The sequence below is a fragment of the Aythya fuligula genome, chromosome 10, assembly GCF_009819795.1.
Source record: "Aythya fuligula isolate bAytFul2 chromosome 10, bAytFul2.pri, whole genome shotgun sequence".
In the NCBI taxonomy this organism is placed as follows: Eukaryota; Metazoa; Chordata; class Aves; order Anseriformes; family Anatidae; genus Aythya; species Aythya fuligula.
This window is the reverse complement of record NC_045568.1, coordinates 14669632-14682857: the sequence shown is the minus strand read 5'-3', so window position 1 is coordinate 14682857 and position 13226 is coordinate 14669632. Positions and strand designations below refer to the sequence as shown.

Here is a 13226-nt window from a genome sequence, read left to right as displayed (position 1 = left end):
GGCTTTGCAAGGGAGATTTATGATGTCACTCAAGTGCTTTCGGGCTGCAGGCGTGTTGCAGCATATTGGCGGCGTTTGGCATCAGCTAGACCAGAAATTGGGGGCAGGTGGCTTGTAGTGGCTGTTCCCTGGCCACCTAGAGCCACGAGCTCTGTCCCCGAGGTCCCCCTCCAGCGCAGGGGGCTGGCAGGCTGGCTGCGGTGAAGGAGGTGTCACTGCCCTGCTCCCCTGCTGGCCACATGGGCACACCGGGAAGGAGACCAGAGGCCGACCTTTGAGACGGCAGCTTGCTGAAGGAAGCAACATTTATTGCCTGAGCTGTAAATCAGCAAGCCCTTGGCTGTAACTATCTGTGCAGGGAGGCAGCTGAGCAAACGCAGCAGCGGGAGAAACGCTGAGCCGCAGCTGTGGCCGGTGCAAGAGCCGGGGGTGCCACTGCTGCCGCTGGGTCTCTGGGTCTCCTCTGCCACCTTCCCCGTCCCACGTCCCCCACCACGTTGCTGAGGGGTTGAGCAAGGCCAGCAGCCCTCCCCGCTCCCCGCGTGCTGCTGAGGCAGCCAGCAGCCCAGTGCAAATATTAGCTGAGCGCGCGTGGATGGGCGGGGAGGGCTTTAAGCCCTTCTGCTCGGAAGACGCAGCGATCTATATCCCGGTGTTACCAAGAAACGGGGATTGTTTGCTGCTCTATTTTAGGAGACCGTGAAACGTTGCATGGAGCCTCGGACACACCAGGATCTCTATTTCCCTTCGGTAAATTGGGGTTATTGCTGAGCAGCGCCGTTTCACAGCGGCACTCTGCAGTCACAGAGCAGGCTCTGCTTATGCCTAAAAGCACGGGCGCGCTGCTCGAACCTGCCCGTTATTCAGCACCGTGACACCTGCTCTTTAATCTATCTGAAACCAGGACAGCCTGCAAGGTGCAAACCGTCCAGTTCCTCGCCACGTGTGTCCAGGGAGATGACAGTGACTCCCAGGGAGGAGGCATCATTTACTACTTGTTGCACAGCAGAAGCATGGCTGGCCCTCAGCAGCCCCTCTTTCAGTTGCTGCTGAAATTTCTCCTTTGTACAAACTGGAAGATCTTTCTGGATTTAAGCGGATTCTTTGCCACCTGTTTTGGCTCTTTGTTTGCCTTCCCGTGTCGCCTGCTACTGTACAAAATCCAGACTTGTTTTGCAAAGTTGCAGTTCCAAGATGAGAGGTACAGCTGAGCAAACATTTATTTCACATTTCGGCGGCACGGTGCCAAAGGTCCGGGGTTGTGGTAGCAGCCAGAAGAACAAATGCTCGCAGATGTTTGACTTCTCGACGTGCCGGGAGCAGCAGCCAGCAGGCAACGGCTGATTGCTCGGCGGCTGGCACCGGGCAGCACCGTGCCCATGTCTCCACCACCCGAAATCAGGAGCTGCTCCGCCTGCAGGGCAGCTCCCCCAGCTCGTCTCCAGACAAGGGTGAATCCCAGCTGAGGACACTGTGCACGCTCCAGCATTTTCAGATCAGCTGCCAGCAAACTGCCGGCATAGGGCAAAGCTTCCTCTGGGTTTAACCAAAACCAGAGCCAGGCTAAGGGCAGGGGTGGGGGGTGCATTAGGTGGCTGGGCTGGGAGAAGTGGCGAGCACCCCCAGGACTTTCCCAATCCCACAGCAATGTGCAGTGTGAGGGACTTCACGTGGCCAAGAGAGAGCTCAGGTGAGGCTAAACAGCACATTCGCTTTCCTCTCTTTTCCCTTCCAGGCCATCTCCACGACTCACTGCCACTGCCACATGCAGGTTTTACAAAGGCATTAACTGCTCCCAGCTGCCGTAAATATTCCAGTTGAGGCCTTTAACCAGGATTAATAAAAGGAGCGCGGGTTTGTTTGTTTTTCATGCAAATGTGAGCCTCCCTGTGGGAGCTATTCAGTTAAGCTCTCCCAAACGGCTGCTATAAATGGAGTTTACTCTTTCTGAGGGTTTCTTCCACACCATTCGGTCCTGCCAGCCTGCTTGCAGAGGCAGCGCTGCTCCGGTGCCTCGTGCACGGGCACTTTGTTTCCAAAGCTGTGGCCTCAGCTTCAGCTCTGCTTTTCTTTAGAGTCATTTCCACAAATCATTACTTACACTGATTTCCCCTGTCTAATGGCAATAATGGAGAGGGATACGAATATTACGGCAGCGATTTCTTCTAATAGCAGCAGGCTCTTCCATTTGACACTGTGCGAAATGGAAATAAATTTGAAACATTTCAGGAAATACTTTGAATATTCTTCAACCTGTGCTGCTTCCAACATCAGAGGCCACCTGAGATCTCTGTCTCGCTGTGTCCAGCTGGGAGAGGTGAGAGGGATGGTGCAAGTGCTCCTAAGCACATGGGCATGTGCTGCTCCTTTTTTGCCATACAAGCAGGCACAGAGGTCAAGTAATCCCACACAGCGTGCCTTTCCTCTTACTGGAACAAGTGAGTTGGAAATGCAGATACTTTGGAACTCATTAGGTAATTATTCTGGAAAGTGTTTTAGAAGAAGCAATTAATTCATGATGCTAGAAACAAATAGGTGGGGGCACATCTTGAAGCCTCCTGGAGGCTGCTCCAAAGCGCTAAGCCAGAAAGGGCCGTGGGTTTTGCAGCTCTGTTGCACCTTGAAAAGGAACCACCCAGCATTTTGCATCCTTTTAACCCAAACAGTATCCCGGGCAAACAGAAATGCACACCGATATGATATCAAAAATGACTTAGCTAATGCTTCCATTTGTCTACATTTACCCACTCATTATAGGTGATTGCACAATTACCCACGATGAAATATTACCGCTGGAAGGTGCACACACACAATTTGCACGGCTCCACCCGTGCTGCCTCCCTTCCCACGTCATGCAGGGCACTCATGCTGCTGTGAGGCTGCTGGGCTGGCTCACCCAGCCATCTTTTGTGCCTTGTTTCTTGATGAAAAATTCAGGATTTGCATGACGTTTGTGTTTTTAACGTTTCTTAAAGTGTGCATCTGGAAACAGAAAGCAACAGGCCTGAGAGTTTCTGACTGTTCTTTTCTTTATTCAAGAAAAATCATGGATGTTGTAGCTGTATGTTCAGACATAACAACCAGGAAAAGGTGGCTGTGTGATATCAGGAGGGAGAAGGCATCTCGCTCTGAGGAGGAGGTGTCCCTGCTCCTCCGGACCAGCAGCGCTTCCCGATGAACTCACTTAATCCTTGCCTGAACGTCTAGTCAGGCCCTGTCAAGCACATCCAAGCTCAAAATTCTCCAGAATCTCACCCACTGAAGGATAAATATATTTCTGAAAGCTCCTAAAGAAGAACACTTTTTTTTTTTTTTTTTTTTTTTTTTGGTGATTGTGTGTATCTATTTTGCATCAATTAATTTAAGAAATCTTTTCTGACAATCTGTCAGAGAAGTCAATCTGTCTCTATAGATAGACACGCAATGTCTGTGATGTTCCTACCAGCAAAAGTTGCTTCTGTCATCCCCAGCTGCTTTTTTTTAATTATTTATTTTCTTTCCCAGCGAATTCACCTCTGCAGGCTTATCTGTAGCACTTCCAACCACTGAACCAGTTCGGAGCAATCACTGCTGAAAGAAAACCTTTCATAAAAACATGGCTCAATTTTCTTCTGATCATCGCAGAGAGTTTTATTGCTGTCACGTCTGGGACGGGGAGGACAGAGAGATGTAGCTTTCAAACATCTACGGGAGAGAGAAAGAAAGAAATTTCTCCATTCTCCAATACGATAAACAGCATTTATTTCCAGAAAATCCCAAAGGCTTCTTGGGGGATTATGTATAGATAATACCATTATAGACGCTGGTGTAATTTATTCTATTTTTTCTGCCTTCACAGCTGGCACAAGTGGACTCAGGGCAATGAGGTTTTTCGATGAATAATGTAAAAACAGCATAATTTTAAAAAGAGAGGGGGAGAGGGAACTTTGCTGAGGAGATCCTTGAGAGGTTCCCATCATCGCTGTGGCTGCCATCGTTGCGTTAGCCTCTTTTGGGAGCACGGGGCCCTAAAAGAACTGTGGAAGTTTTTCTGGACTCTTTTGTGATGCCAGGCTTGTCATCAGGGTGCCATGAGAGCCCAGATGATGTGAAAATCCCAAAAGGTGGCCTCTGGCAGCACCCAACCCTTGCCTTGTGCCCCACCGCCAGGAATCGGCACTCATCCCCTCTGAAAAATGGAAAAAAATGAAAATAAAAAGGTTTGTCAACACACCGAACAGGCGATGGTATTTTGACGTTTACAGCACTTCTACCAATGAAGCAGAAAGAAACCTTGCAAACAGCCACCCACCCACCGCAAATACACCACGTACACAGGAACGAAGCCCCAATCCGACCTGGAAATACCCCAAAATCAGCACACAGAACACATTAGAGTCACTCCTTAGTGACTGAGGTGAAATATTTATTAGCAACATTCAGGTTTTCAGCGGCGCCGGGGGGTGCTCGGGGACAGCGCTGTGTGGACACAACCCCCCCCCTTCCCCATGTCCCTTCCCAACCCTCCTGAGGCGCCCGCCATGGCGGCGGCGGCGGCCCCCAGCGGGCATGCGCAGCGGGGCCGGGGGCGCGCCCGCTTTCCCGCCGTGCAGCACCGCGGCCAGCGCCCGGCCGGGGGCGCGCGCGTTGGGCGGGGCCGCGCGGGGCGGGGCGAGGGCGGGGCCGCGCGGCGCGGGGGCGCGCGCGCGGGCGCGGGCGCGGCGGCGGCGGCGAGCGGAGCCGGGCAGAGCCGAGCGGAGCCGAGCCCAGCCCAGCCCCGGCAGCCCCGGCAGCGCGGCTCAGCCCCGGCCCGGCCGCCGCGATGCTGGACCCGTCTTCCAGCGAGGAGGAGTCGGAGGAGCTGGTGGAGGAGGAGAGCGGCAAGGAGGCGCTGGCGCCCGCCGCCGCCGCCCGGCTCTCCCCCAGCCGCCCCGGAGAGGGCCCTGGCCCCGGAGGAGGAGGAGGTGGTGGTGGTGGTGGAGGAGGTGGTGGAGGTGGAGGAGGAGGAGGTGGTGGTGGTGGAGGTGGTGGTGGAGGAGGAGGAGGTGGAGGAAGCAGCGGCAGCGGTGGGCTGCAGCCGGGCGGGCGAGCTGGCGGCGCGGCTCGGCCCGCCAGCCCCAGCCCCTCGGTGGCCAGCGAGAAGGAGAAGGACGAGCTGGAGCGGCTGCAGCGCGAGGAGGAGGAGAGGAAGAGGAAGCTGCAGCTCTACGTCTTCGTCATGCGCTGCATCGCCTACCCCTTCAACGCCAAGCAGCCCACCGACATGGCCCGCCGGCAGCAGAAGGTACCGCCGCCACCCCCTCACCTTCCCCTGCTGTCCCCGTGTCTGTCCTCACTGCCCCATCCCCATCCAGCACCCCGCCAACCTGCCCTCCTGCTCCCCTGCCATCTCCCCGCGCTGCCCTCTTGCTCGCACACTCGCCCACCCACTCCCCAGCCTCTCCTCCTGCTCGGTTGCCGCTCGCCGGGCACCCCAAGGGCAACCAGGGCTCAGGGCACCTTGGCCCCGCACCGCAGGGGTTGCAGCAGCGGCCCCAGCCCTGTGCACGGCCTCGCTCTTTGCCGTGCTGCCGCCCAGGAGGAGCCGGGGCTGGCGTGGGGCATCGTCGCGTCCAGTTATGCAAGGTCAGCATTGGGGAAGTTTGGGATTTTGGCTGTTTGGGTTGTGCTGCTGGGAAGCAGCAGGCGTGCGCTCTGTCCTCATGCTCAGGGAGTTTGCAACTTCACGCTCGCTGCAAAGTTCGCTTCGCCGGGAGTGCCGGTGCTGGCTTAGGGAGTTGCCGAGCCTCCTTCCAACTTCTCCCAAATGTTAGCACGCGGCAAGCTCCCCCCAGTTCCCCTGCAGAACGTGGTAGAGGTGCTTTGCCACGAAGCGGCTGACACGCTCCTCACTCTTCCTCCCAAATGCATCACCAGGGCACGGCACGAGCTGCTCCAGACACGGGCAGGGGAGCAGCACCTCGCCAGGGTGCTGCGGTGATGCTGGGTCCAGCACCAGGCTGCCTGCCCTCTGCCAAGGCACGAGCTGGTGGCCCGGAGCAGAAATCCAGTCCCTCCAGCACAGGGACGTAGGCACACGTCAGCCAAATGCAGCCAACTCGCTCCCTGTGGCACTCAGGGTAGGTCCGTGGTGGGACGTGGCTCTCTGGGATGGCCGGCTGCTGTTTTCCCCTGGTTTTAGTTGAGTTTCACAGATGGCGATTTTAGCCTCGGTACCGTTCTTTGTTCACAAATGACCTTTATAAGCCAGGAAGGCTCCTGGATGTACTGCTGCAAACGGCGTTCATTCAGTTCTGCTACACCACGGGACTATTATTAGTCATTGCAACATACGGAGGTAGGAAAGTGCATCAATTCTGCGCGCAGTTTAAAGGCAATGTAGGACAATCTGCTGTAGCTGGAAGGATGAACAGTCTGCTTTTGTGAGAGTGAAGTTCGTGGCTGAGGCTTTGGAGAGTTGCTTTTTATACATTGTTCACCTACAAACCTTTTCATCAGACGGTGGATTTTCAAAGTCATCTTGGCTTTTGTTCCCTCTGAAACTTACTCGTGTTAGGAAAAGCTAAGGGAATTTACATAATTCCTTGTTTTGAAGGAATTCAAGCAAACAAACAGAACAGAAGGGAGTTTTTCCAAGGGCACAGGCAGCATCTGCATGGTCTGGAGATGGGTGGCTGGGAAGAAGGGCGATTTATGGCCCGTGAAATCCAGGTACTGCCCCGTGATGAGACAGGGGGAGGACAAGAAAAGGAGGCAGCAAACTGCAGGTGAAACAAAGAAACGAGGAGTAAAGAGAACAATGATAAACTGGCAGCAGCACTCGAGGGAATGGGGAAGTTGCACAGGACCTGGGGAGAAAATAATCCCTTCTGTGTGAAATGAGTAATGTTGGGAAATATGCCTGGCTTGTTTATACAAACAGCTAAAATAGGTGTCTCTCGGGGGTTAGCGTCTCCCCACAAAGTTAGCAGTGAAATGGAATTGGGAAAGCTAAATGTAACCTGACAACGTGTCAAATTGAATTCACCCTTTTAAAGGTGAATTCACTCTGGGTTTTCTTCATCTGTATATTCCCATGCTCAGTTGTCACAGAGGTTCCTGGGAGTAAATCCTTGCCCGTTTCCCTCAGCCTAAGCTCCTGTTAAAGTCAATTAAAGCCCTGCCAGAGCATGTTGTTGGACTGCACGTGATCACTGCTTTCCTCCTGGATCACCGTGGGAAAGCCCACCCTTTCTTTCCTGGCGTGTGGGAGACTCAAGTGCAGTGCCTCTGGGTTTTGCGTCCTCATGGGCATGGAGATATTGTCACCAAGGCTCTGCTGGATTTAATAATCTTTATAGGAACTCCATGAATTGATGTGTTTTCCGTGGTGATGAAAACACCAGATGCTTCAAGACTCATCAGGGTGGAGCAAATAGGTTTTGGTTCTCGGAGAGAACATGTGTGACAGCAGAGCTTTGGCCGTGCCCCGGTGGGAGCTGTTGCCTCAGTTTCCCCCTGACAGGGGGGGTGATAAACCTGACGGAAGGAATTTGAGGCCTGAGAAGCACACCCTGCCAAGTCTGCTTCTGCATCCTCGTTTAATTCTCTGCGATTGCCTCAGCGATGGAGACGAGGGCGCTGGGTTGTGCCGCAGGTGCTGCGCGATGCGCAGTGGCTGGAGCAGGCAGCCTGCTGTTCCCCCGCGCTCATCAGCGCCTTGGGATGAAGCAAGGTGTGCACTTGGGGTAGGGGCACAGCAGAGAGATAATTGCGTGCCATCTGATAAGTTTTAACATATGTGAGAGTGAAGGGAAGAGTGGAAATGTGCGAATGGGCAGCTTAGCTGGGGGTGCTGCACATGGGCGCGATAGCACTGCACAGTCGTGTCGAACTCTGTTTCAAATTCCAAGAACAATTCAAGCTCTTGCTGCTCGGGGCTGGTATTTTTCCTGATCCTGACACGCCAGAAATTTCAGAAATGCTGTAAAAAAGTGTTCTTTAGATCAGCACATGTTCAAGCTTACACCTCTGCTACAGATTTACCGTGGTGTTTGGGTGGAAAGGCTTCACTTCAGTAACTGCACATCTGTGATGTCTACCTGTACGTTTTGGTATTTACAGCTCACTCACCTCGCTTCCTGAGGAAGAAGGCTTGTTAGATACCTGCCTCTGCTGTCTTACTTCCCTCCTAGATTTCTTTTTTAAGCCACTTACGAATTCCGAGCACGCTTGGCAGGCAGACAGTGGTCTGCAAGATGCCAGTCCCTGAGGCTGGGCGAAAGCAGGGAGATCGGCAAAGAAGTACCCCAGCATGGAGGGTTTGGCAGCGGGCAGGAAAGCCTATTTTTGCCAGGAAGGCCCTGCTGGCAGGCAGGCACAGGCTGTGCTGGATGCTGCTGGGGCAGGAGGGCTGTGAGGTGCCCCCCAGGGGTGGGTGTCCGTGCCTTCCAGGTGGCATCACCTGGGAGATTGGCTCCAGGATGTCAGCGTCCCTGTGAGCACGTGTCTTGGGAAGGGGTGGTGTGGAAGACTGGGTAGGTGATGAAACCTGGAGAGCACGCTAGCTGTGGTTGCCCTTGCTTTTCCAGCACCACTTTCTGCCCCATGGAAGGAGGGAGGGTGACCAGGAGGGAAAAGTCCAGCTTCGCTGCGGGTTGCTGGAGCCAGCCCTGGGAGAAGCAGCTTGGGATTTGGGCCCTTGTGTAAGCCTGCGGGGTGACGTCGGGTGCATTAGCAAAATTCTCTGGTCAAATTCAGCAAAGGGCTTAAGCCTGTGCTTTGCTGAATGGTGATTGATTTAAGCACCATGCTTAATGCAGAGCAGGTGTGCGGGATCAGAAACTCTGTTAAATCAGTTACAAAGCATCCTGAAATACAATGTTTCTGCCATTTTGGCAGGGGTGCAGGTGCTACAGCAGTTCGGAACGTAGTAAAAATAACAGCCTTCCAAATAATCCCGTATTTCTTCACTACCCAGGGCTGAGCTGCTACTTTCAAACTATATTTCCACAAGTTCTCTCTTAAAACCACTGGCATGTTCTTCTGGGACTGACTGTGGCTCAGGTGGTGTTGGGACTTGTTGGAGGACCCGTGATATTATGGGCAAATTCTGCTCTCCTGGCCCCAAGAAGCCCTCGGGGCTGTGTGTTTCTCAGCTCCTCAGGCCAGGAGAGGAAAGCAGGCGATGGGCTCGTTTTTCTTCTATTCCTTGGCTGCTCTCCGGTGCTGCTGAAGGAGGAGACGTGAGTCTCAAGCACGAGCTGGACCCCACGTGCAGCTCGGTAGCTGCAGGAGGGCTCACCACGGTGCAGCAAGGTCACAATCCGCTCTGTGCCCACAGAAACCTCCCTGGGGCTGTCCCCAGCTGGCTCAGTGTGGCCACGGCCACCAGCGGTGAGAGCTGGGTGAGCGGCTGGGCTCGGGGAGGGTCGGTCCCAGGGCAGATCCGTGCTGGTCCTGCGGTGAGAACAAGCCTTTCGCTGCTGCCCAGGGAGCTTTTTCCCTGGGGAAGGAGGTATGGCTTGTCCGAGCTACAGCACAGAGGACAGAACATGACCGCCGTGTTCAGTGAGTTGTCTGGAATCCCCAGAAAATGGTTATTTTCAGTTAAAACACTTATCGTTTATTTTGCCAGTGCCTTATCTTAATTTAATTCCAGCAGATATTAAATATTTGTCATAGCTGGGCTATTTATATACTTGCAGCTTATTGAATCGGGAAGCAGGTAATTAAATAGGCTGTAAGCTCGGTCCTTGTTGTAAAACTTTGCAGCTCCTGATCTGGACCAATGATTCAGTTACTGTGGGTGGCACCTCTCAGGCCAGAGATGCTGTGAACTAGCAGTGGGGAAGACTCATCAGATCATGCAGATGCAACCTCTGCTAAAGCCCGTCGCTTGCAAAAAGTATAATTTATGGCCCTGCTTTGCGTAGTCTAGACGCTCTCCCCGAAGCACTTTGCCTTGTGCACAACTCCTAATTCCTCCTGATGAGTTATGAGTCACTGGCTCGCAGTTCACCTAAGCGGGAAGCGGTCAGCAAGTCATTCCCCTGGGTAATTTTTTGTTAGCTGAAGAAGTATTTAATTTGTTTTGCAGTGCGGTGTAGCTGTAGGAACCCAGCCATTGCCACGCTGGTACATGCAATGCACACAAAGCCCTGCTAGCTCCTGCCGGTGCGTTAGTCCGGGGGGGGTACAAGGCAAACATCCCACTTAATTATGTAAACGTGATTAATATGCCAAGTCTGATCAATACAGTGTGATAATCAATACAGCTGTTTGTGGGGATGGGATGCTCAGGCTGCTCTGACTGCCTTTTCTTCTGGACTGGGGGGACATAATTCTTAAAGCCCTTTGTGTCCAAGCACAGTCTGTGGGCTTGATGTGTGTGCACTCGTTGTTTGAAAAGGTGCTTTTAGTGACAATATTTTTGCATTATTTGCCTGTGATTCAGGCTGATAAACTGTTAGACCTTTTCTAGAATTTAAACACCTGAGTCAAAATGTCGTGTAAATGTTTATTCAGCTTGGGGTAAGCTGCGCAGCGTTCAGGCATCATCCTTCAAAACCTGCCCAGCTCAGAGTAAGGGTGAGAGCCTGGACTTGAGGAGTGTGATGAATACAGGGACCCCTGCAAGAGGGCATCAGCTCAGGCAGTCATTACCCATCGTTACAGACTGCACCTGAGCTGTGTAATTGGGCTGGCACGCACAGATGTTGGCGTCTGGTGAGGAAATTGAATAAAACCTGGATTCAGTCACATTTGGGGGTTATTTTCTGAGTCCAAAGGGTGTTGCTTTTTTATTTTTTGCAGCGTTTATCTTATGGTACTGCAGCCTGCAGTAGTTAGATTCCTGTTTCCACCTCCACTCCCTTTCCATGTGGGATTTACTCGATGATTTAGGGCAGGCATCACCTGTTGCTGGGTCTGACTTGGATCTGGTCCTGAGCAGGCATGGAACAGAGCGACCCCATCCCTGCAAGCCCATCCCTGGCTGTTTTCCTTCTGCCTGGGAGAGGATCTTGGGGCAGAACTTGGTTAAATTCTTGGCAGTAAAGAAGCAGCCTGCAAAGCTATTAGTTAAGAAATGGCTTATTGAAATGCACCCAGTCCCTGGCTGTCTGTACTGCTGCCTTGTGAGCTGCTGTAGCTTCAGAATTCGATCCCGAGTGCGCACTGGGCTGGAGAGGATGGCACTGGGAGCCCACAGATCTGTAAGCTGGTAGTAAGTGCAGATGTTGATTTGATTTGCAATCAACTAGGTGTACAAGGCATGCTGGCTCCTGTAGGAATCTCCCTTCCCCAGGGAATTTTCCATAGTGCAAGTGGCCAGGCACGGTCCCACCAGCTGGCCAAAGGCGTTTTGGTTGCCTCTGTGCTATGGAGAGGTGAGCAGGCAGCAGGTTTGCTGCTCTTGCACCTGGGTACCAGAGGGTTTAGGCGCTGGGAGGTGACGCGGGCATCACGTGGTGAAAACGGAGCAAAAGAGAAATTTCCCCAAGATGCTAAATGTCCTTTCCTGGTACCAAGAGGGCACAAATGGTTTGTGCATTGCGAGCGTGGAGCTCGCATTTATCGTCTAGACCTCGAGCTTTACCTTCCATCTTAGCTGACTGCTCCCACCCTTGTAATCAGAGATTACAGACTCATCACTGCCTCGGAAGGAAGCTAATGGGGTGACGCAGCAGGAGCCAGCTGCCTCGCTACCTGCACGGTGACGATGCAAGGATGAAGGAAGGACACAGCGAGCGCTGCTCCAGCCACGGGCCGGGCTGCGTGACCCGCCGGCGGCGCCTGCTCCGTGCCACAAAAGGCAGCGCCGAGCCCCCAGCACCGCAGCCCACCCACCCTCTGCCAGCAGGACCCCCGGGCAGGGGCCATCTGCTGCTGTTATCTGGGGACGTGCAGCTGGCAGAGGCGCAAGGGCTCGGTTTGGTGCTGAGCCAAGACCTAGCTGGAGTTCGGGCTGCGGAGACTTGGTGTTCGTGAGGCTCCTGGGTGGGAATCGATGCCTGAGCTCTGCGGGAAGGAGAGGGGAGCTGGGGAGGGCTGGGACGTGGCAGCCAGCCTGCCCCCTCCCCGCCACGGGGTGGGCTTTAGTCCTGGGTGCTCAGGTCTGGGAACGGTGGAGGTGGCCTGGGATGTCAGAGGGGCTGTGAAGTCACCTGGGGTCACAGCTGTGCCTTGTGCTCCTCAGTTGTCCTCTTCTGGCCTCCAGCTGTCTCCAGAGAGAAAAGGGGAGGATTACACACCTCTCCCAGGCTGAGCTGCTGTCCTACAAACACCCAGATCGATCGTGCACTCCTGGTTTACATGGGCCAGGCTTCTTCCCGGCACAGTGTCTGTGCGTTGGCACCTTCCCTGGCCTTCAGTGCTGCCTTCTGCTCTCAGAGGTGTTGTTCACAATGCTGCAAGGAGGCTGCTGCTGCCTTCAGTGGGGCTCTCGTGGGGTGCTCCCTCTTCCCCAGCACCCCACACTGCACGTGGGGCAGGCTGGGCACTTCGGTGCCTTTGCTCCAGCCCAGCTCTCCTCGGGTGCTGGAGGGCAGCGTGCTCAGGACATTTCTCTCTCCATGCATCAGTGACAGCTGCTGCCCAGACTCTGGAGGCTTGCAGGTCGCTGGCTGGCGTAAAATGGATGGTCTTTCCTAAGGTTGTTTTGCATCTCTGCTGCTGAACTTTTATTTGGAGTTCCTCAGGCTCAGACCTCTGGAGCCCCCGTTGCAAAGCTCGCACTCGGTGCTTGTTTCACGCAGAGATGTGTGATAGAAATTCCTTCTGTAATCACATTTCCCTGTAAACTCTCCTCTCTCAGCGTGTCTCACACCAGAATATTCCTGTCTGTGCAGAAGTCACCCCAAATGTGAATCAGGCCCCGCTGAGTGGGACAGTCTTCCCACCACCTATTTTTAGTGCGTGTAATTACCCTCCCCGCATCTCGGAACTCTAATTGCCTTTTTATTGCTGTGGAGCAGCGTGTGAAAGGTTCCTGCATGCTCGTGCCTCGTTTTCTCATTAGCTCTATTTATTCCTCCTTTGGCTCCCTTCCTCAACCTCATCACATCGAGCATCTTCTCCTCGCCTCCGGGGCCTCGTGCAGCTCTGCCACTTCTCCCTTGTTCCCCCGTGTCCTTTCTCGTGCTGCTGCTCCAGATGCTCTGTTGGGGCTGTCTCCTGGTAGGGGCCCCGTGCACGGCACAAACCCTCACCAGCCTCCCCGGGATGCTGTGGGTTGTCCCTGATGTTTCTCCCCCAAAAGGCCACGG

The 13226-nt window shown here is 54.0% G+C and overlaps 1 protein-coding gene across 5 annotated transcripts in view; it reads left to right on the top strand.

Moving 5' to 3' along the window:
- The first annotated feature begins 4753 nt into the window (after positions 1 to 4753).
- The window catches only part of CADPS (calcium dependent secretion activator), a 194854-nt gene continuing 186381 nt past the window's right edge, over positions 4754 to 13226 (top strand). For all 5 annotated transcript variants that reach the window (XM_032193989.1, XM_032193988.1, XM_032193987.1 and 2 more), the window contains exon 1: positions 4754 to 5263. In XM_032193989.1, coding sequence (XP_032049880.1) covers positions 4802 to 5263 — 462 coding nt within the window. In that variant the 5' untranslated portion in view covers positions 4754 to 4801. The remainder of the gene's footprint in view (positions 5264 to 13226) is intronic.